The sequence below is a fragment of the Silurus aristotelis genome (assembly GCF_946808225.1).
Source record: "Silurus aristotelis genome assembly, chromosome: 3".
In the NCBI taxonomy this organism is placed as follows: domain Eukaryota; kingdom Metazoa; phylum Chordata; class Actinopteri; order Siluriformes; family Siluridae; genus Silurus; species Silurus aristotelis.
In genome coordinates, this window is record NC_139576.1 from 29,728,419 (window position 1) to 29,750,711 (window position 22,293).

The following is a 22,293-nucleotide window of genomic DNA, read 5'->3' on the forward strand; positions in this document are numbered from 1 at the left end:
AGTGGAAGAACTTGCACAATTGGTGGTTGACTAAATACTTTTTTGCCCCACTGTATACTTGTCTGTTATCTACAATAAACTGAAGAATCTTTGCACCTTGGGCATTGTAGATCACATGGAAAACTTTTCCAAGAATTAAGTTTGGGTTGGGCATGATAAATAATCTGCACCTATATTGCCAGTATGTACCTTGCATTTCCAGAACTTTCTGCATGTTTGCATTTACCAAGCAAACATATCCATAAATACCTGCACAATGAGTGCAAGACTTGTGTAATGCAAAGCTGCCTTATATGTTCATTTACAAAGCTATTAAAAAGTATACAAATGTATATTGGTGTCTTACTGCTTGGCTGGCTGTCTGTTCTGTTGGGAGAAAACCTTTCTCCTCCCTCTACTGGTAATTAGACATGTGATAAGCTGTGTTTAGTCTTTTCTGCCTGCAGCTGTCCATTTGAACTCCTAAGGGATTTTCCCACCAGCTGTAGTTCAAAATGTAAGTTATTTGTGCAATTTATTGTTTCACATGGTGATGAAAATATCTTTAAATATACAAATATTTGTATATATGTACTGTATATGTATGTATGTGTATTGTGTGTGTTTCAGGGTATATACCTGTACTTTACATTGTTCTTTGTTACTTTTTCACATGTGTATGAAAAATGTTAAACAAAGGATCAACAAAATTCCTAAAGCCTTGTGTCTCAGCACAAGGTAATGCTGCTGCAGTTGACTGAGGGTTTTTATTTTAATTAATTAATTTTTTTTTTCCAAGGAATGATGGTGAGAAGGAACCCTTTTTCTTCTTTTACATTTTTTTATAATTAATTTTTCTGCTACCTCTTTTGGCAGAACCGTGTGAAAACAGCAAAAGGCAAATCGGTATATTTGTTTGTGTAGTGTTTTATTATGATTTCGCAGTATAGATTTTTTTGTGGGTGCCACTCCTAAAATACAATTAAATTAATGTTAGTATTGATAATCATTGCTTTTTGGGAACAGTGAACTTGCTGAATGGTCTGAGGAATATAGTCAGATTGGTTTTCAGCTGCAAGAAAGAATATGGTAGATTATTACTCATCAGTAAATCACTGTTTACAACCCTGGTGAGAGAGAAAAAAAAAGCATTTCAGCATACACAAAACCAGAATTTTTTTTTATACCATTCTGTGTAGAAAATGTTGGAAAATCCTAAGAATTAAGCAGTTTCTGAAAGACTTAAACCAGCTTATTTGGCATCAACCATGCCAAGGGAACAGGGATCGGCACAATTTTATGTATTGTGCCAATTAAATAATTGGGCAGGCCAGGTGTACATGTATTTTAATTAAAGTGGACAAAACCTGTACTGTTTTACAATAATTTACATTATGCATGACAGTGTATGTACCCTGTTTGTTTACTGGACAGACATCTTTCTGGACATATTGATACTGGAGTTCTTTCACATGTTCACCTCTAAAAATATTTGGTTTTTCACTCATCTGGAAGGCAACCTTTGGATCCTTAAAGACAATATCAGTATTGTAAGATGCATCAAAATGTTAGTACATTTGAAAATGTAAACATATTGTATTGTAATGTTGAAGGATGCACATCTCAGTTGTTGTTTTTCAGAAATATTTGTGGTATTGATGCAACAGTTGAATGGTGCACATTTGGTTGCAGTCTTAAAGTGGCCTTTCAAAAAGAGACCATGATTTACAACATGGTCTCCCTGCATTTTTTTCTTCTCTCTACCACTTCACTTACCTCAGCAACTTGTCTTCTTTGATTCATATTTTTAAGAAGAACCATTTAAAAACCTTCCTAAGTAAGTGTATATACTCATAGAATCAATGCAATTATTATTATTTTTTGTCATTTTTAGTATATAGTTTTATATAAATCATTTTTTATTACACCACTTATATTCCTCTAACTAGGGCTTGAAAATAATGACCCAAAATATTAGTGAGCAAGCAAAGCTGGATCTCTCAAGACTCACTGATGAAGAGGCCAGACACATCTGGCAGGTGATCCAGAGGGATTTTAACCTACGTAAAAAAGAAGAGACCAGACTTGGGTAAAACTGTTGTCCTATTGGGGAAAAATGCTTATTCATATCTATATATTAATCAAATTGCATGTATTAACTTAAGCCAGTACACAGTGTGTGTGTGTGTGTGTGTGTGTGTGTGTGTGTGTGTGTGTGTGTGTGTGTGTGTGTGTATATATATATATATATATATATATATATATATATATATATATATATATATATATATATATATATATATATATATATATATATATATATATATATATATATATATATATATATATATATATATATATATATATATACAGTGAGGAAAATAAGTATTTGAACACCCTGCTATTTTGCAAGTTCTCCCACTTAGAAATCATGTAGGGGTCTGAAATTGTCATCGTAGGTGCATGTCCACTGTGAGAGACATAATCTAAAAAAAAATCCAGAAATCATAATGTATGAATTTTTTTACTATTTATTTGTATGATACAGCTGCAAATAAGTATTTGAACACCTGAGAAAGTCAATGTTAATATTTGGTACAGTAGCCTTTACAGAGGTCAAACGTTTCCTGTAGTTTTTCACCAGGTTGGTTTGAAATCATGCATGGCACGGAAGGTTCCCCTGCTTAAACCAGCACATGTCCAGGCACGTCTTAAGTTTGCCAATGACCATTTGGATGATCCAGAGGAGTCATGGGAGAAAGTCATGTGGTCAGATGAGACCAAAATAGAACTTTTGGGTCATAATTCCACTAAACGTGTTTGGAGGAAGAAGAAGAAGGATGAGTACCATCCCAAGAACACACACTGCAGGAGGGATTTGGGCCCACTCCTCCACACAGATCTTCTTTAGATCAGTCAGGTTTCTGGCCTGTCACTGAGAAACACGGAGTTTGAGCTCCCTCCAAAGATTCTCTATTGGGTTTAGGTCTGGAGACTGGCTAGGCCACGCCAGAACCTTGATATGCTTCTTACAGAGCCACTTCTTGGTTATCCTAGCTGAGTGCGTCGGGTCATTGTCCTGTTGGAAGACCCAGCCTCGACCCATCTTCAATGCTCTAACTGAGGGAAGGAAGTTGTCCCAGTCCGAGGGAGATTGACAGTCATGTTTAGCTTCTTCCATTTTCTAATGATTGCTCCAACAGTGGATCTTTTTTCACCAAGCTGCTTGGCAATTTCCCCGTAGCCCTTTCCATATATTGTGGAGGTGTACAATTTTGTCTCTAGTGTCTTTGGACAGCTCTTTGGTCTTGGCCATGTTAGTAGTTGGATTCTTACTGATTGTATGGTGTGGACAGGTGTCTTTATGCAGCTAACGACCTCAAACAGGTGCATCTAATTTAGGATAATAAATGTAGTGGAGGTGTACATTTTAAAGGCAGACTAACAGGTCTTTGAGGGTCAGAATTCTAGCTGATAGACAGGTGTTTAAATACTTATTTGCAGCTTTATCATACAAATAAATAGTTTAAAAATCATATATTGTGATTTCTGGATTTTTTTTTTTAGACTATGTCTCTCACAGTGGACATGCACCTACGATTAAAATTTCAGACCCCTCCATGATTTATAAGTGGGAGAACTTGCAAAATAGCAGGGTGTTCAAATACTTATTTTCCTCACTGTATATATATATATATATATATATATATATATATATATATATATATATATATATATAAAAAGTACTTCACAAACTGAAATGAAGTTGTCTGTTTATTTCAACTGTACATTGCAGAAATCTTAAGTCAAACATACTGACTGAGGACACAAAGCGAAATCTGCTGACCTACCAGTCCAACCTTAGCAACTCTTTCTGCATATATTGCATGCAGCCATTTAAGTTCCTGCTCAAAAGAAAATGTCAATGCAAGAAATGCAAAACCTTTACCTGCAAAGCTTGCAGCTGGTTCAACAAAAAAGAACGTGGCTGGTTGTGTGATCTGTGCCATATGGCCAAGTAAGTTCTTCAACACGCTCTCTCATTCTACCCCAAAAGGGCCTTGTAAAAAAAGATGGTTTGGACATTAAAGGTAATAACACACAAGTATTAGAAAGTAAGTTACTGGAATGAAGTTTGGACAGATGAGTTCAAATTTGACATATTTGGCTTTACAGTTAAACATGGAGGTTGGAGGCTTAATGGTCTGGGGATGTTTTGGAGCAGGGAATGTTGGCAACTTATTCCAGGTGAAAAGAATACTGAAATAAATTTTCATAAATTTCAACACCATGCAATTTCACCTAGGATTGTAGCTTCACCATACAACAAGACAATGACCCAAGGCATCTGTCCAAGCACTGCAATTGTTATTTAGAGAATAAACAATCTGCTGGAGTGTTATCTATCATGGAATGGTTTTTACAGTCACTGCACCTAAATGCTATTTAACTGTTCTGGGATGCAACTAATGTTTAGAAAGAAATATCCAACTAGCAAAGAATTCCTTTGTCAATGTAATACAGTGTAACCTGGTTATGTCGCCGGCCTAGGGGACGCCAAACAGCGTCGAGATAACCGATGATAGAAATAAACGAAAACCAATATGGCGGCAATATATTAACGTGCTTGAAATTTCTTTATGTACATGTTGTGAGTTATTAAATGAGAATGTGCATGCACGTGTTTTTGGAGGTTTTTTTACACAACAGCGTTGCCGCGATTTGTTTGATTGGTCATGCGGAGTGAGATAACCTGTAATGCGGATAAGGAGGCGGAAGCCGAAGTAAACGCAAACAAAGTTTATTGAGAATACTCAGGAGATAATCCACCAATACTTGTAGCGAAGCAGTAATATCCAGTGGTCCACCAAGTTCTGTGAAAGCAGAGACAGTTTGTGTAGAGAATCCACGGATCCGCGCTATGGAAATCGCAGCGCTGGGCCGCAACGGATAAACGTGGTGCAGACAGCGTGAACATGGAAAACAACAGGATCGGGGTAATCCGGGGTGCAGCCGTTGAGAGAATGCAGGGTGTCCGAGAAGAAGGGTACATAGTGGGATACGTATACGCGATTACACAGACCGACATGAACCAACACATACGATCATGCACAAACAATAACCGACCGCGAGTGTGTGGAGGTGAGGAGCTTAAATAGGAGATGGGATGAGTGAGTGAATAAGAGTCAGGTGTGTGTGATCAGCATGACTGCGACGAGCTCTGTGCTCAGAGAAGAAGCAGGGGAATGCAGCTGCCGAAGGGGGCATGACAGGTGGATTCCTGACATAACCGATGTTAAGTGGCAAATTTGCCCCCCCTTGTGCTCGAGATATTAGGGTTCGGTGACATAAAACAAATCGACATAACCAATTAAAAAATGCTAAGACAAAGCGAGAATTTGGCGGTTCCACTTCAAAAACGTCGACTTAATAGGGTTGGCGAGTTAACCGAGGTCGGGATAAGTGGGTTCGAATGTATAGCTAAATGTTTGGAGAAACTAACTGTGTGGATGCCAAAAAAGTGTGTAAAGCTGTTATGCTAATTGAGGATTTTTCAATGAAAATGTTTTACATTGGTAACTTTATGTTTGTTTGATCAAAGAAATTCTACATACAAATAGAAGTATCAAGTTTTTTGCATATAAACAAAAAGAAAAAGCCTAGTTTGCTCACAAACCTTTGACAATTTTCAATAATTACTAGGCTACAGTAAATGCAGCATGTGTACATATAACGTTTTATATTTACTGAAAAACTCTTTACCTAGAGTGTCTGAAGTATACTTGTATACTTCAGACACTTGACAAGTATATACTTGACAAGTATATACTTGACAAGTATATATATATATATATATATATATATATATATATATATATATATATATATATATATATATATATATATATATATATATATTTATTTATTTATTTATTTATTTATTAATGAAAAACCTGTATGCCTTTAATTGCAGAGTCTTGATAATTGGTCAATTTGAGTGGTTCCATCAGAATGTATATGATCGTTTTAAGCAATCAGGCAGTGCAAAAGTGATGATGTCACTGTACAACAAACTGCATGGAGGTCAGTCCTGCTCTCAGTTTGACCTGAGAGGTAGGTTTATATATGTCTCAAATAAGGGTGCAGTACAAACATCTGTTAAAGGAGATGGAATGGTAAAGTTGTTTATATGACTTGAAATAAATTGTATACAATTTTATTACAATTATACAATTACAAAAATACAATTACAGAGGGTTTCTACAGTATTTTTCCCTATATTCTCATTAAATGTATGTGTCTCCTGACAAAATATCCCTGATATAGTTTAGGTACCATTTTACATCACAATTAATTTACAAAATGCATCATGCAAATCCCACTTCAAAAGAATCAGTGGACTATGCTGAAAGAAGAATTATTAGCTATGCTTCTTTGTCCATGTGACTAGCTCCCTGACCTAGTCACATGTCCACCTTATTTTCCATGTGCTTGGAACCTAGTTAATCTGCTTAATCCAATTTTCTAGCTTACACTGCCCTGAAAAAGACTTTTGCAATGCAACTGTATCAACTCAAAATCAATTTTGCACTACATCCAGCTCACTCTGTGATACATTAGATACAAAATTTCAGATTTAATTTCCTGATATTCTTAGATGTGTTTAAATTGCAATTGTTTAGGTGAGAAAAATAAAAAGAACAAAACCTTTATAATGAAAGGTAAAAATTGAACATAAATATTTGATTGCGTATTCCGTGCTTGAAATAATTAGACCTGAAAAACCCGCTGGAATCTGCAATTGTTGTAAGCATTCTTTCCAAAAAGGCATATGGTAGGTGCTTAATAAAACTCTTTCGGTTGAATATTAAAGATTTCTTATGCTGAAAACATATACTGCTCATCAAATGGCTAATACCATGCCTACACTGATAGCTAAGGAGAGACAAGTCAGCCTACTCTGCCTTAAGCTTACTAAAACATTTATAATACTTTTACTAATTAAAATTTTACTAATTCTAAATCAATGGAATCAAAGGAACGGCTTTACATAAAAAGAAGGGGTTTATAATAACGGTGCTTGAAAATGGCTTAGCCAGCATCCAGATATACATCCAATTTAAAATCTATGGGGTGACCTAAAGAAAGCTGTGCAAAGGAGATGGCTGGCCAATCGGAAAGATTTTAAATTCTTTGTCAAGGAAAAGTTTTTTCAGGACAAGATGTGCCACATTAATGGCCTTTGTCTATATACTATAGCTTGGATGCCAAGTTTGATTCTAAAAGCACCATAAGTTGTATGTAATAGATTTAGTGAGATTTTTGAACTGAGTTTTTCAAGACATTTTACTCCATTGAAAAATATATGAACCACTAGTGATAATGATTTAGGTAAAACAATACTACAGATTGTTTACTACTAATTACACTGCTTGAATAAGGGACTATATAGAGTTGGCAGAAGATACAATTTATGAAAAAAATATATAAGAAAAAGTATAAAGCGCTGTTAACGATTGTATCATACTTAATTACTATAATTAGACTAAAAACCAATGTCTCACTCAAAAGAAAAAAAAAATTGAAATACATATAAAAATGTAACTTGCAATGCTGTGCTTTATCTTATATTACATTTATATTAATGCATTTAATTTATACATGTTTCTAATGTGAAACAATCATTTTGGTTTAATTGTCTAAATAGATTTGGGGAGCAATACAGATAATTTTTTCAGTTTCTTGTCCATCCCAGATGTAAGACACTCAAAAAGCACTGTGGGAGAATGCTGCAAACAGGTACTCACATATTTAAATAACTAAGTTATTAATGTGTATATTTCTCAGTAAAAAGGTAATCTTATTATGTAGGTAAGCCAAGTATTATTCTGTCATCCTTCTTAATCCTTCTACTCCAAATGCAAGAATTGTGTTAACCAAAATCTTGTATTGCGGTATATATTAAAGATTGAGGTACTAATAAAAGAATTCATACAAAGCTAAAACTAACTGAAAGATTTTATGCTTTATATGCATATTGTGATTATGGAGAAAATCAATAGCACTTCCAGAGGGACATATGTTTATAGGTTGTACTCAATCACTCATAATTAAAGTACTCAATTATGTACTCAGAATTCTCTCAAAATGTGTATTTCTTAGGGATAATAATCAACAATTTATTTATTTACCTGAAGCTGCTTACAAATTTGAAAGGTATGCAGAAGACATTTTGTTGAAAAAAAAAAACTAATTACACAATGATTGTGATTATGGATAGAATGCAATGATTTGCAAATCTCATGAACCCAGATTTTATATGTATCATGAAAAAAAGGACTTCTGAATGTGATGTCCACAACACGTCTCAAAAAGTTGGGACAGGGACAGCAAATTGCTGTAAAATGTGTTAAAAACACCTGGAAGAGCATTATGCACACTAATTAGGTTAATTGGCAATAGGTCAGTTACATGATTGTATAGAGAAGAGTATCTTAGAGAGGCATTGTCTCTCATGAGGCAGATACCAAATAACATAACTCAGTTGATTTTGTGCATGGTAGCAAAATAACAAACTAACTGATGTTAATATCAATATGGGTATTTTGGTTGCTTCACTTTTGTAATGTCAGCTGCAATCTAAGCTACATGTTTCTTTCCCTCAACAAACTTTTTACTTCCTGCTGTCTCAGGCTGAAAGCGCAGAGGAATCATTGTCTCTAGTGGACCTAGTAGAGCTGGAGCTCAAGCAGAGGCTGAAGAAGCTAACTGAAAACATCAGTGACAAAGAAAAAAGTTCTGATGAAGAGGAGGTCAATCAAGTAATAGATTACATGAAGCCTCTGGAAAGTAAACAGCCATATTTTTCCTCAGCCCTCAAAAGAAAAAGGGCAACGTCAGCTGATAGCAACTTGTGTAGAAATGAGCTGACCTCTTTGAGGGTAAGATCACATAACTCAATTTAGTTGTATTGTGCTTTCATTAACATACCTTGCCAGAAAGCACTTTTATAAACATGTGTATCAGCATGCAGTGAATGAGCAAGCCAGAAGTGACAGTGGAAAAGGAAAATGAAATGAAACAACGTTCCTCCTGAACCCAGGTGCTACATAAAACAACATAAAACAACAGTCACAGAACAGAAGAACACAGGGCCAGGAACTAAGATCCTCGCCACATAAAGTGCATGTGTGCAACTGGTGCAAACAGTGCAAAAGACAACACAAGACAGTGCAAGACAGCACAGCACAGGACAGTGCAGAACAATACACAATACACAAAATATAAAAATAAAAACAGCAATAGCAGAATAAGGTGCACAGTAGCAGAAAAATGTAAACAGAAAATGTAAACAGAATTGTGCAATTCTACAATAGCAGCAATCAAAATGAACTGAACAGTGACCAAAGGATTTGGACAGAATACTGTGCAAAAACAGCAAGTCCCGGAAGATCAGCAACAAACACATTTTGCGATAATGAAAGGTGTGAATGGTACTGAAACCTGGGTGTGCGAAGTGTATGATGTGTGTTGAGTCACACATTAGTGTGTGTGTGTGTGTGTGTGTGTGTGTGTGTGTGTGTGTGTGTGTGTGTGTGTGTGTGTGTGAGAGTGTTCAGTTCAGATGTTTGTTAAGGAGCCTGATGGCTTGCGGGAAAAAATGATGTGACAGCCCGAATGCTTCGGAACCGTTTCCCTGATGGTAGAAGTGTAAAGAGTGTGTGTGACGGGTGTGTGTGGTCATCCACAATGCTGTGTGCTTTGCGGATGCAGCGTGTGGTGTAAGATGATTGATTATAGAAGGGTAGATGAGTATAGTAAAACAGCAATAAATATGATGAAAAAATGTTCACAGTAGGCAAATTGTTTTAACAAGAGTGCAGTTTGTTTAGTGTACAAAATTTTAATTTCTTTAGGCAGTTTGGCATGTTTAGCTGCTGCCAGGTCGCTCTCTGTCAATCCAGTACTAGGAATATTTCTTCATAATAAATCTTGCTGTCTTAGGCTGGAAGAAAGAGGAGACAAAATCCAGGACAGGTTTTATGCACGTATGAACACACTTTTCACAGTTTACTTTCACTTTTTAGAGGTAAGTTCTTAAGTGTGTTTGTACATTTGTGATTTTTAATCCCAGTGCTGCTATTTAAACAAGGCCCTTAACCACTCAGTTATATAAAACAGTAAATCGCCCAGCATTAGGGCACCTGAAAAAGACTTAAAGCAAAACTTAAAGCTATCATTGTTGTTAGCATTTCAAAATGTAAAATAATGCTCCCTATTATATACAGTTGGTATACAGGTATATAAAAATAGCAAACCAGGGCCACATTTAAGTAAAGTAGATTAATATGCAGATGTCTGGCTTTGTGTAAAGTGCACTTAAACAATACGATACAATACATCTGTTTAGGTGGAGGAATTTACAGCATGAAACAGGGTCTTGCTTCTCTTTTTTTATGTTATGTAATGCCTTGTAGTCTTTATAACAAAGAGGGGAAAGTATGATAAGATTACACATTGCTTGTGGACTTTCTTCAGTAATTTACAGAATATACTAGTCCTGTCCATATAACCTGTCTGGGATCAGGGTCAGGGATGTATACATAAAGATGAGATGACAATCCAGGATGGGAATAAAAAGCGAAACTAAAATTAAAGCATGTTTAGTTTACAGTGACACCAAGTAATTACATCATTTCTCTTTACTGTATATAGACAGCGAATATGCTATAAATATCATTTGACTTTATTGACCTGACCCACAATTCATATTTGAAATGTTTTATGCCATATTATTATAACATTTCAAATACATCTGTAGTTAACATTAGCAATTTGTTCTAAATGTGTTCGGGCTAATTTCCGATTTTCTTAAGAAAGAAGTTGTGAGTCAAATACATGATTTACAATGATTAGCTACTAACACTTTGTTCTTTGAATGAAACAAGAAGAAGTTACCTCTAATTACATGAGAAAAGGGCCCCAAAACATTATTATATAATAATCGCAACAAAATGTCAAATGTGTCAAGTATTTATTTATTATTTTTTTTTAAAGAGTAAATAATTTTGGGTTTTTTTTTTTTTATTATTCTGGTTTTGGAATTAAACAAGGTCAGGTTCAGAACAAGGTCAAGGTTTGTTAATAGATTAAAACAGATTCAACAACATTTTAAAGGCATTTGAGGCATTTAAATTTGTAAAAAGGAGGACTTGACTTGTTGGGAGTGAAGAACCCCCCCACTGACACCTTTGGCATTGAATATTTCTTGTTTTTCTTTTATAGACCACATTCAACTTAAACATTTAAAAATATCTGTAAATCCATTCGGTATGAAACATAATTTGTTCATGCATTACTTTCATTTTACAGTTCTCTGTTGATATTGAGAGACACTCTGTCACCCAAAGGAGGCTGAGTTTGTATGAGTTCAGTACTGCAAGATGTGAGCTGTCTCGATTGGAAGATGAAGTAGCAATGGCAGTGGCTAGAGTCCAGAGTGCTCAAAGTGTGGTGAGAAATTTCTAAATTGTGATTCCTCCAATTTACATTTTCCAGATTGCAACTTTTCTTTTAAACTTTATGATAAATTTGATTGCACTGCCTGTACTTCCTTTAAGATTTCAGACATTGAACACAGAATTGCTGCCTTAGGAAAGACATATGCGTGGAATTTCACCAGCAAATGGTATGTATTCAATATAATTATATTGTGTGAGCATAATATTTTAATGAAAAATGTAAAGGTGTGTAACAGTCTCTATAGTTTGTGAAAGAAAAAGTGGGGGGGGGGTGTAATGGAGATGGATGTCTGAGTTATAATTGTTTTATAAACAAATTATCGTAAAATCCAACTCAAATCTTAAGTCAAAATCAAGTATACATTTTTAATCAGTACTCACATTGTCCACTATGGGAATGCAGGAGGAAGAGATGGCCCAATTGCATCGAATTTCATTCCATTTCATTTTATTTATTTGACAGGGACAATGCAAACATACATAGAAAAAAGGTTTATAGCAAATGCTAATTTTCAACTCCTGTCCCTGGTTGGGCTCTAAACACAATACAAATTACATACTAAACTACTTCAATTTAAACAAATACCATGATAAGGACAATTCCATATACACAATAAAATTTACCCATGAGATTTAGCCGTAAAGTTTACATACACACATATATCATATACAACTCTTACCTACTAGTTAAAAATGAGTGCACCTTTGGTTTGTCTTCACAGAGAAGGTAGTCTGACCAAAACTGGTCCTACAGTATGGGATTTTACAGTCATGATTTGTAAGACCCCTAGTGACTCGAGTGCTGCTCTGTCTCTCAATAATTGAACTTAGTGGCTCAGGTACTAAATGAATAATGCACTTGCAAATTAATTTAAGGAAGCAAAAATTGCTAAAACTCTCAAAATTCATTAAATTATATTTCTTAAAAATAGTACAGTGATGGTGTCGAATTGGTTTTTTGTCCATAATTTTTATTGCTCTGTTGTATACAGAACGTATGCATTTGGTTGCAGTAGGAGTGGCTTGAGCCCATGCTGTCATGTAGTACGATATATGAGAAAAAATCATAGCATGCATACAGCATGCATACAGCAGGGCTGCCTGGTGCGGTATAAAACTTCTAATTAATTTTAAAACAATTTAGATTACTTTGTATTGTTTTTAAAATGTTCTTTATGTGCTTATCAAAATTTGGTTGAGGATCTAAAACCAATCCTAGATATTTGAATTCTGTAACTGGATTAATTTCTTTATTTTGTATATTAATATTAAATCTTCCTTTTAAATCGAGTTTTTTAATGGAAAAGCACATAGAAACTGTTTTTGTGAGATTTAAAACTAGTTGATTTTGGATGAGCCATTGTTGGATGTCAAACATACTAGTAGACAATACAGCTGCAGCCTGCTCAGGTGACTTGGCGGGTGCATAAATAACGTCTCTAGGTTACGAACGTAACCCTAGTTCCCCGAAGAAAGGGGACGCTGCGTCGAAACGCTATGGGAACGCCCATAGCGTTTCGTCGCAGCTCGAGTTCCTGAAGGGGAACTGCATCATCCGCATAAAGCTGACATCTGGCATCAGAGCAGTGCAGGGTCAAGTCATTTATAAAAAGACTAAACAGCATGGGGCCAAGTATAGAACCCTGCGGAATGCCCATTATGTTTGAGAGTGTGGATATGTTTTGATCAACTTTAACACACTGTACTCTAGACTGGAGGTAAGATGTAAACCACAACACTGCCTCATTTAAAAAATTAAAATGTAACATTTTAGATAAAAGCAAACTATGATTGACCATATCAAATGCCTTTTTAAGGTCAATAAATACAGCCCCCACCACATTACCCTTGTCCAGGGACTTTTTTACTTTTTCAATTAAACAGCAGTTTGCTATTTCTGTTGAATAACCTGGTCTAAACCCAAACTGGTGAGGATTGAGTAGCTGTCTGGCTTCTAAATGTTTACTCAGTTGCACTACTACAACTTTTTCAATAATTTTAGATAAGACTGGTAAAATCGATATAGGGCGATAGTTACTCATTGAGTCTTGGCTACCACTTTTGAACACAGGAATAATTATACCTTGTTTCCATGCACTGGGAAATGTACTGTTTCTTATAGAAAGATTAACAAGGTGGGTCAATGGTTTGACTAGGACATCCTTATACTTTTTAAGAAAACAACTGTTCATCCTAAAAATGTCATCAGACTTAGAATTTGGAAGTTTATTAATTATTTCTGCAACTTTTATATCCGACACCTCTTTAATATAAAAGGAATCTGTTGAGGTACAGGATAGCATCAAATACCCCACTATTAAATAACTGCAGAAGACTGTGTAAATAATTAAGTTTTTCCCTTTCCATTAAATGTCAATGTCTGGAAAAAAAAATAAAAAATTAACCTATTGCACAATTATTACCCTCTTGTCAGAATAGGATGTGGTTCTCTCTCGAGTCTGGTTTCTCTCAAGGTTTCTTCCTTATGCCATCTCAGGGAGTTTTTTCTTGCCACAGTCACCACCAGCTTGCTAATCAGGAACAAACTTACACTTATAAGGAAGTCTTATTAATTCTTTATTGCTGCATTATCTCTGTAAATCTGCTTTGAGACAATGTCCATTGTTAAAAGTGCTATACAAATAAAAATTAATTGTTCATAACAAAACCGGCATTAAGAAACATGTTCACCCATTTTGGAAAAGGTGTTAACGATCACTCTAATATCTGTAAACTTATAAATGTTGTGGTGACCTCTGTGCTTAATGTTGCATGATGGCACTGCTGGAGCATTATGCCAATGAAAGAATAAGGATATGAATGAAAGAATATCTAATGGTAGGGTGATGGTATTCTGTTTTCAATGCAGTCGAGCCACACCCTCCAACTGATGGTGAGACAAGTCAAGTCAAGTCAAGTCAAGTTTATTTGTATAGCGCTTTTCACAACAGACATTGTCTCAAAGCAGCTTTACAGAAAACAACAGTGAAGGTGAATGGTGTGCGTTTGTCCCTGATGAGCAGCCGTGGCGACTGTGGCAAGGAAAAACTCCCTTAGATGTTATGAGGAAGAAACCTTGAGAGGAACCAGAATCAAAAGGGGAACCCATCCTCATTTGGGTGACATCAAGAGTTTGATCATAAATCTTTCAACAATACAGAACACTGGAGAGTGAGAACTAACATGATTACTGGAGTATAAGATTATAAGTGATGTTCTTTCTGCAGTCTTATACAGACAGCGCTGATTAAATATTTAGAATTAATTTTAATTTAATATTTGAGTTATCATTCAGTACAAGTGCAATAAACATGTTTTTCTTTATGATTACCTGGATCTAATGTATGAAATAAAGTGAAATTAAATGTGTGTGAGCTATAAATACTTATAACCGTTCTACTTCAGTTCAGACAAGTGCTGTATATATATATATATATATATATATATATATATATATATATATATATATATATATATATGAGTGCTACATATAAGTGGCTTATTGGTGTTCTATAATGATATAATAATAATTTATTAAAAAACAATCAGATTATCTTTCCTTTATTTAAAATATCTTCTTTTAGTAATATTTTTTTTATTTGTTGCAGTGAACCTAAACATTCTGCCTCTAAATTAGTCATTAGTCAATGGGACTTGGTGAACACAAACACAAATGAACTAAATCCTGAGCCTGTTACAATAAAGCAACATTCCATTTAATAAAATTTTGTATAGAACTTAGTGAAGAACAAACATAATACAAATGTTAAAACTACAAATGTGTATTTTGTCAACTTAATAACTTTCTGAAACCCAGAATTCTTCAAATGAAACCAGACAAGGTAACATCAATGGAAAACATGTGCACCTGTAGAGGAACTGATAAGACATTAGATGCTTGCCAAATTGGATCGTCTACTTCCAGTCCAATTACACATTAAAATGCTCTGGCAAATGATACAAAGAAAATTATATTTTATTTATTTATTTATTTTTTTTTACAACTGCAAGATTATTTACTTTCAGAGCACTTGGATTACAAAATATCTTTAATTATGGTATATGATCTGGCAACCCTGTATCAGTTTTCCTGATTAATTTCAGTAAAAAATAATGTTAATAATACAGGAATTAGCTAGACATATTCATCCTTTCTGTAGCCTTTAGCTTTCTTAGTCCTCCCAGACTTCTTTCTTTCAATGTGAGGACGAGCTGAAGGTGGCCGTATAGTTGCTGTTTTTCGTGGCTCTGTTATTGCAATGGAGGGTCTGCCATATGCTAAATATTTCACCTTCTTTTTTTTAGTTGACCTGAAATAACAAATGTACACAATATAATAAAACCATAAAATATTTCCCTTACATTTTTAAATTAGTTTGGGAAAAAAATTAGGGAACATTCATTCATTCATTCATTCATTCATTTTTGTACAATATTTTGCAAGATCATTTTTAAGGTATATTGTGAAATGTACTTTGCTCTGTGTATTACTATGAGACTTTTGAGGGTCTCAGAAAGGTAGTAATTCGGTTTTGGGATTGTATGTAGGCCAAGAAACTTTGTATCCTAATGTCACAAACTATATTTTTTTATGAATGGACCAAGACTACCTGGAATGACAACCTTCCCTTCCTCCAAAGATGCTGTAAAGCACTCCTCCAGATATGAGAAGCAAAGAACCCATCCACCCCATATACAGTGGTGCTCCAAGCTCAAACCTTTAAACATGGAAAGTCAACTGTAATTATTAAGCAAACAGTCACTCGGTGTGCTACTTGTTTAGCAATCCTGCATTTTAACATCTGAAGATCTAGAGTTTTCATTCAACTTAAAAATGTCAGCTAAACCAGTAGACATGTACATCTGGAATGACTGACATTTGTGCACTTGTATTAAGCATGCATTCATGTGTATACAGTGTCTTTGCTTACTGATGAAACACACTAGGATCCTTTATACACACAGAGCTGAAGAGCCAGTAGCTTTTGTGTTTAAATATTATAAAAAGTCTCCAGAGTATGGAGGTTTTGTACAAGATTTGTTTCTCTTTATAATGAGATTCTGTAAATTAAAATTGGTTGTCAGCACTATAGGCTCACAAGATAAAATAAAAAAAAAACAATGTAAAATGCTAAATAATAGTATGTGCTAGATCATGTACTATTTAAGACACTGCTGCGGTGGCATTAGACTCTGTAATGAAAGGTCACAATTTAAAAAAAAAAAAAAAAAAAAAAAAAAGGTTGCCACTGCTAGACCCTTGAGCAAGTCCCTTAATCCTAGACTGTTTTAAGCCACTCTGGCTAAGGGCATCTGCCAAATAACATAAATGCAAATGTAAATAAATAATGTGGAAGAACAAATTGTTAAATTAAACCAAATTACTGCAATGATTCATATAATATTTTCTACCAGATTATGCAGAAATATCATGTCGATAGTCTAGATTCTTATAAAAAATTTTATTTAATGCATTTGCTTATTTCTTTCAAATATGCCTAAAGTATTTTTTTCTTTATTTTTACTTCTGTAATTGTGCTTTGTATTTAATACATTTGACAAGAGATATAAAAATACAGCTTGCACAACCTCATAGATTTAAACTAAATACAGGCAGTGTTGGGCAGTAACTAAGTAAGTTACTGTAACGCAGTTACTTTTGACAGTAACTAATACTGTAACACATTACTTTTTTAATAAAGTAACTCCGTTACCGTTACTGTATGGTGCGGTGTCTGAATTAATTTTGTCTGAATTGTAGACTACAGTCTAACCTGTTTACAGCAGTGATGCATTGTAGGATTGGTGGATGAACCACTGTAAACACGAAGAAGACGCGCTGTGGGCGTGTTTCTGTTTATTCAGGTTTGTGTGGCAGTAATGGTGAGTCAAGGAGAGAGCAAGACGAGTTTCTCAAAATGGAAATATGCTCATTATTTCACTTTAGTTGAGCATAAAGACACAAACTTCTTAGTCAAATGTAAGCTGTGTCTTTCTGTTTCGAAGGTTGTATCTACTGCGATAAACAGCAACTCCAATCTGTCGAAGCTCCTCCAGAAACTCCATGCCTCGACGACGCTAGAAGCTAACCTGGTGTTTCCCTTCGGGACCTCGAGCTGCATTTAAATGCTTTGGGAATGCCTCTGCGTTGTCCACGCTCTGAACCACGTGTGAAATCTAGCCAATAGGCAAGACGTGAGGTCATAGACAGGCAACGTCGTATAAACCAGGAAGCTACAATGTGCGGTGGTAGCGACATTAGCTTCTGCTAAGCGCTTTGTGTGTGTTATCTGTGCAGTCATGAGTTTAAATGCAGGCAGAATTCCATCTGCGTTGTTTGCTTAGCTTAGGAGCGTGCTTAGTCGGCTCTCGAGGGTATCAGTTGTTAGCATTTTTAGCATTTTAGCCGTGTGGCTCTGTGGGGGAAATTTTGGGGAAGCATGCCTGGAGGCTACTTCTTCTCCCGGTGAGATGATGGATGCTGGCGAGCCTGTGGACTCCTCACAGCCTGTGCTGTATGAAGAGCTCCTTGAGGTCGTGACACGGCTGGATCTAGCTTGGCCGGTCGTGTAGCAGATGCAGCGCGCACCCAGTGAGCTGGATGAGCATTTCCTGCGCCCTGTGTCACAGCCTCAGTAGACTAAGTAGCGCGGCTACATGCCGCTTGTGGTATAGATGCTAGCTAGCTATCTCTCCCTGAGTGCTGCATCTATGAAGGCTATCGGTTTGCCTACGAAGAGCCATTTGGCTCTGGTAGGTAGGGCTACGTGGCAGGTCACGATGAGTATGTTGCAGGCATACCAGGCTGGCCTGCTATGGGGAAAGGGAGTGTTGCCACCCAATTCCCGCGGGAAGGTCCTAGGGGCCCCTGGCGACACTCTAAGCCCGAGGAGGGGCTGGACGACCTGAGGTTCGTCCTCGCCTCTAGTGAACAGGCTGTGGTGCTTAACCCTGACGGCTTGCATCTTGGAGGGCGGTGTGCACCGCATGCTACGGTGTCTGTCCCTCCCCAGCACCACCGGGATGCCGGTCTGTCGGCCCTGCCACAGGGTGTTCAGGATGCTGCCTCCCTCCAGAGGTTAACTCCCTTGTTCCACCCGAATGTTTGTTGCGGATGGGGGTCATCCGCCGCCTCTCAGGGGGCTTCAACGGCCGCAGTACGCAGCTCCTGCCATTCAGGTTCAGGAGGACTGTCTGTCATACGGCTCCCACACGACATGTCGTGTTACAGGCATTCTGCCCTCCTCCGTTTCTAGCCCCCGACCCGGGGTTACAGACCCGACTGTGTCCAGTGCGAGCACTGGACGCTTGTCTCCACAGGACGAGTCCATGGAGGCGGTCGATGCAGCTGTTCGTCTGCTGTGGCCCTAATAGGAGGTGGGTAGTGGATGCCATCCTTTCAGCTACGAGTCCTGGTCTCCCCGCTTCGCTCGGGGTCAGGGCTCGCTCCACCGGAATGTGGCGGCCTCTACGTCCTGGTCTGCTGGAGTATCACTCCGGGACATTGTGACGCTGAGGGCTGAAGGGGAACGTCTCTAGGTTACGAACGTAACCCTAGTTCCCCGAGAGAATGAGATGCTGCCACATTTATGTGCCACACTCCCTGCATCCCTGCAGCACTTACCTTCTCTCTTTGCAGGAGCTAATGTTGCTACCACTGCACAGCCATCTTGTAGCTTCATGGTTTACGTGACATCACCTGTCTATGACATCTCATCTTGCCTATTGGCTAGATTTCACACGTGGTTCAGAGCATGGACAACGTAGGGGTGTTCCCAAAGCGTTTAGACGCAGCGTCTCGTTCCCTCGGGGAACTAGGGTTATGTTCGTAACCTAAAGACATTCTGTTCTACATTGTTGATAGTTTTCATACTTAAGCTGTGAAAGATACATTTTTAAGAGCGCAACACAACAGCTTTTATGATGCAGAAGCCACTTTAGTTTTTGATTTTGAATATATTATTCAGCTTGTTTTGTTATTTATTTTAGAAATCCTTGTGATATATTCAGTTTGTGCTGGTTTGACTTAAATAAAATAGTGTTTTAAAAATTGCTTTGCGTTTAAGTCAGTTTTGTGTTTGTATAGACCATAACGCATAAAAGGTCATTAATGGGAACATTAAAGAATTTTCTTTAAAAAAGTAACTAAAAAGTAACTTTTAACAGTAACGCATTACTTTTTGCTGTAAGTAATCAACAAAGTAATTGAGTTACTTTTTGAATGAAGTAACTAGTAACTATTTCTTAGTAACCAGCACAACACTAAATACAGGTACTATTAAATGGCCTCCCAGAAAATTTAATTTTTAGCAGCTGATTAATATGAGTATGTGTAACTATGTAACATTTGAAATTAAGCCATGAACTTAAATGCCAGGATGTTTATATACTTTTCTAGATGACTGACTGCAGACAGAATGTGTTCAACTGCAAAAAAAAACTTTAAATCTTTAAAGTTAAAGAGAAACTGGGATCATTCAATATTAAGCTTAAAATGAAAAAAAAAAAATGTCTAGAAATATGTTTAATAATATTATATTTGGCTTGTTGTTAAAGGTACAATAATAGGTAACTATATCTATACTGAAGGTGGTTTCTCTTGTGTGAGCTACACATTTTAGTCCAGCATTGTCCTTTGAACCAACTGCAATTAATTGGAAATATACAAAGATACTTACTTTTGGTTCTGATAGTTGGGATCAAGAAACTCTTCAACAACTTTTATTCCATACGAGGTGTAAGCAAACAAAGAACAAAGACCTAAAGAGAGATGAGAGAGAGTAATCTTGATAGCAGCACAATCAAGAAAACAATAGGATTTCAGAATAGTTATTACTGAAACTTCAGCACAATTTACCTGATGCGATATAATTCATTCCTGCAGCAAAGGTGACTCTTGCATTCGCAATTTCTGACCCACCAAGTTTCGTGCATTTCATCCCTACCAAGGCTAGAATGGCTCCAAATATTCCCAAAAGTATTGAGAGGATGATTAGAGCACGGCACATTTGAATATACGCTATTTTACAAGAGAAAGTATAAGTACAAATTAAATTACAGTACAGAACACATGGCGATTAAACTTAAATGAAACAAAAAACCTGTTTTAATGTTGTTGTCAGTATTTACTCTTGTGTGTAGGTTTCAAATTGACATGAGCACATACTTTACACCACTGCCATAGAAAATATGGGCATCAATTGAATAATGTGCAGTTCTTTATTTAGTGTATACTTTGCTGTCATTTGCTTTCTGGTTGCATCAAGTTGTACAGTTAAGTTGCTCACACTTGCTGCACACAAACCCTGAGCTCAGGACCCTCAACTAACAAAATATCACATTGGGAAATGCACACCTTTCGAGGCAGGGAAATTGTTTTATTAGCATGCCCCCAAACTAATTGAAAAGGTCTATATGTGAAATCTACACGTATTTCCTTTAAATCTAAAATATACACAGTATAATAAAAAGTGTATAGACACCTGATTATCACAGGCATATGTAGGCCTTTTATAAAACTTTTGCTAAGTTTTAAACTAATAATTGTTTAGGATGTTTAGGAGTTTTATAAATCTTCTTAAGACCACAAATGAATTCCTAACCTCAGCCTAACCTTTGAAAGGAACTGTAATGCCAACTGTGGAAAAGACCCTACTAATGCTCTGGTGGCTGTACAAATTCGCAAAAATGGTGGCCACTGCCAAAATTCCAAACTAAGAAAGCCTTCCCAATTTGATGTCATAATTACAAGCACATATAGGTATGATAGTTTGGTGTCCACACACTTTTAGTTGTGTAATATATATTTAATATGTGTAATGTTTTTGTATTAAAATTTAAATATACTTATTGCACATAGGTATATATACACGTGTGTCCTACACACTAGTGCATAATTTTTAGTTGCACACCCTTTTATATTTGGGTGTGCTTAAACATTTTATGCACTTAAGATTTCAGGTTTATGTGTTTCTTGTATGCTATATAATTACTAAATGAAAAAATCTGAATAAAAGTTAAAGAGACTTAGGAGACTTACGTGGCAAAGCAAGCAATGTTGGAAACATCTTGCAGTCAACCATACCAGTTGAATCGGAAGTACAGTCTTTCCACAGGTTGGAATGGAAGTAATTGGTAGTGAGGACTGTAGATGCAACCTCTGAGTATGTCCAGTATTCCATTGGCAAGGTGGAAAAGATCAAGATCCATCCAACCACACAGGCCACAAAGCAACCTATTTCTAAGTACATTACAATTGTCCTGTACTTCATAGTTTTGATGGTAGTCACAGCTTTTTCCTGGGCCTTGTCTTTTGGCATAAAAAGAAGAATCTACCACTTCAGCTCTAAGACTCTCTTCAGTTGAGATGACTGTGTACAGTTGTCACATCCAGCCTTCTTCAGGGAGGGAGAAGGTGTTTTGGTTTCCATTGTCTCAGATTTCAAGGACAGTATGACAATCAGGCTTGTTTATAATAATGTTTTTTTAAGTAAACCTTGAGTTGTGCTATTATTAGCAGTACCCATATGCCGGTGATGTTTTCCTTCTAACGAGTTATTTGTTGTATTCAACAGTTTATTTTTTTCAACATTATGTCCAAAGACTGTAAGTTACAATTTTACACTGACAGGCAGATAACCATATGGGTAAAATATGTCCTTGTTTACAAGTCAAGTCAAGATACTTTTATTGTCATTTCCACATAGCTGATAAAGTACACAGTAAAATGAGACAACGTTCCTTCAGAACGCTGCATTAAACAACATAGAGCTACATAACACAACATAAAGCT

The 22,293-nt window shown here is 36.3% G+C and overlaps 3 protein-coding genes across 3 annotated transcripts in view; 1 reads left to right on the forward strand and 2 right to left on the reverse strand.

Moving 5' to 3' along the window:
- Nucleotides 1-22,293, reverse strand: part of LOC310724036 (craniofacial development protein 2-like) — a 384,292-nt gene that overhangs the window by 287,737 nt on the left and 74,262 nt on the right. The window lies entirely within an intron of this gene.
- mlphb (melanophilin b) lies at nucleotides 1,256-11,703 on the forward strand. The gene is made up of 7 exons (XM_083537801.1): nucleotides 1,256-1,546; nucleotides 1,929-2,068; nucleotides 3,776-3,997; nucleotides 5,954-6,063; nucleotides 7,688-7,779; nucleotides 8,673-8,921; nucleotides 11,353-11,703. The coding sequence occupies exons 1-7, from the start codon at nucleotides 1,535-1,537 to the stop codon at nucleotides 11,506-11,508; spliced, it is 981 nt and encodes a 326-aa protein (XP_083393927.1). The 5' UTR covers nucleotides 1,256-1,534; the 3' UTR covers nucleotides 11,509-11,703.
- cldn10l2 (claudin 10-like 2) lies at nucleotides 15,049-21,919 on the reverse strand. Its single transcript, XM_083537821.1, has 5 exons — nucleotides 21,541-21,919; nucleotides 20,359-20,520; nucleotides 20,180-20,261; nucleotides 16,112-16,219; nucleotides 15,049-15,811 (listed from the first exon to the last, which is right to left on the reverse strand). Exons 1-5 carry the CDS (start codon nucleotides 21,818-21,820, stop codon nucleotides 15,637-15,639), a joined length of 807 nt encoding a protein of 268 aa, XP_083393947.1. The 5' UTR covers nucleotides 21,821-21,919; the 3' UTR covers nucleotides 15,049-15,636.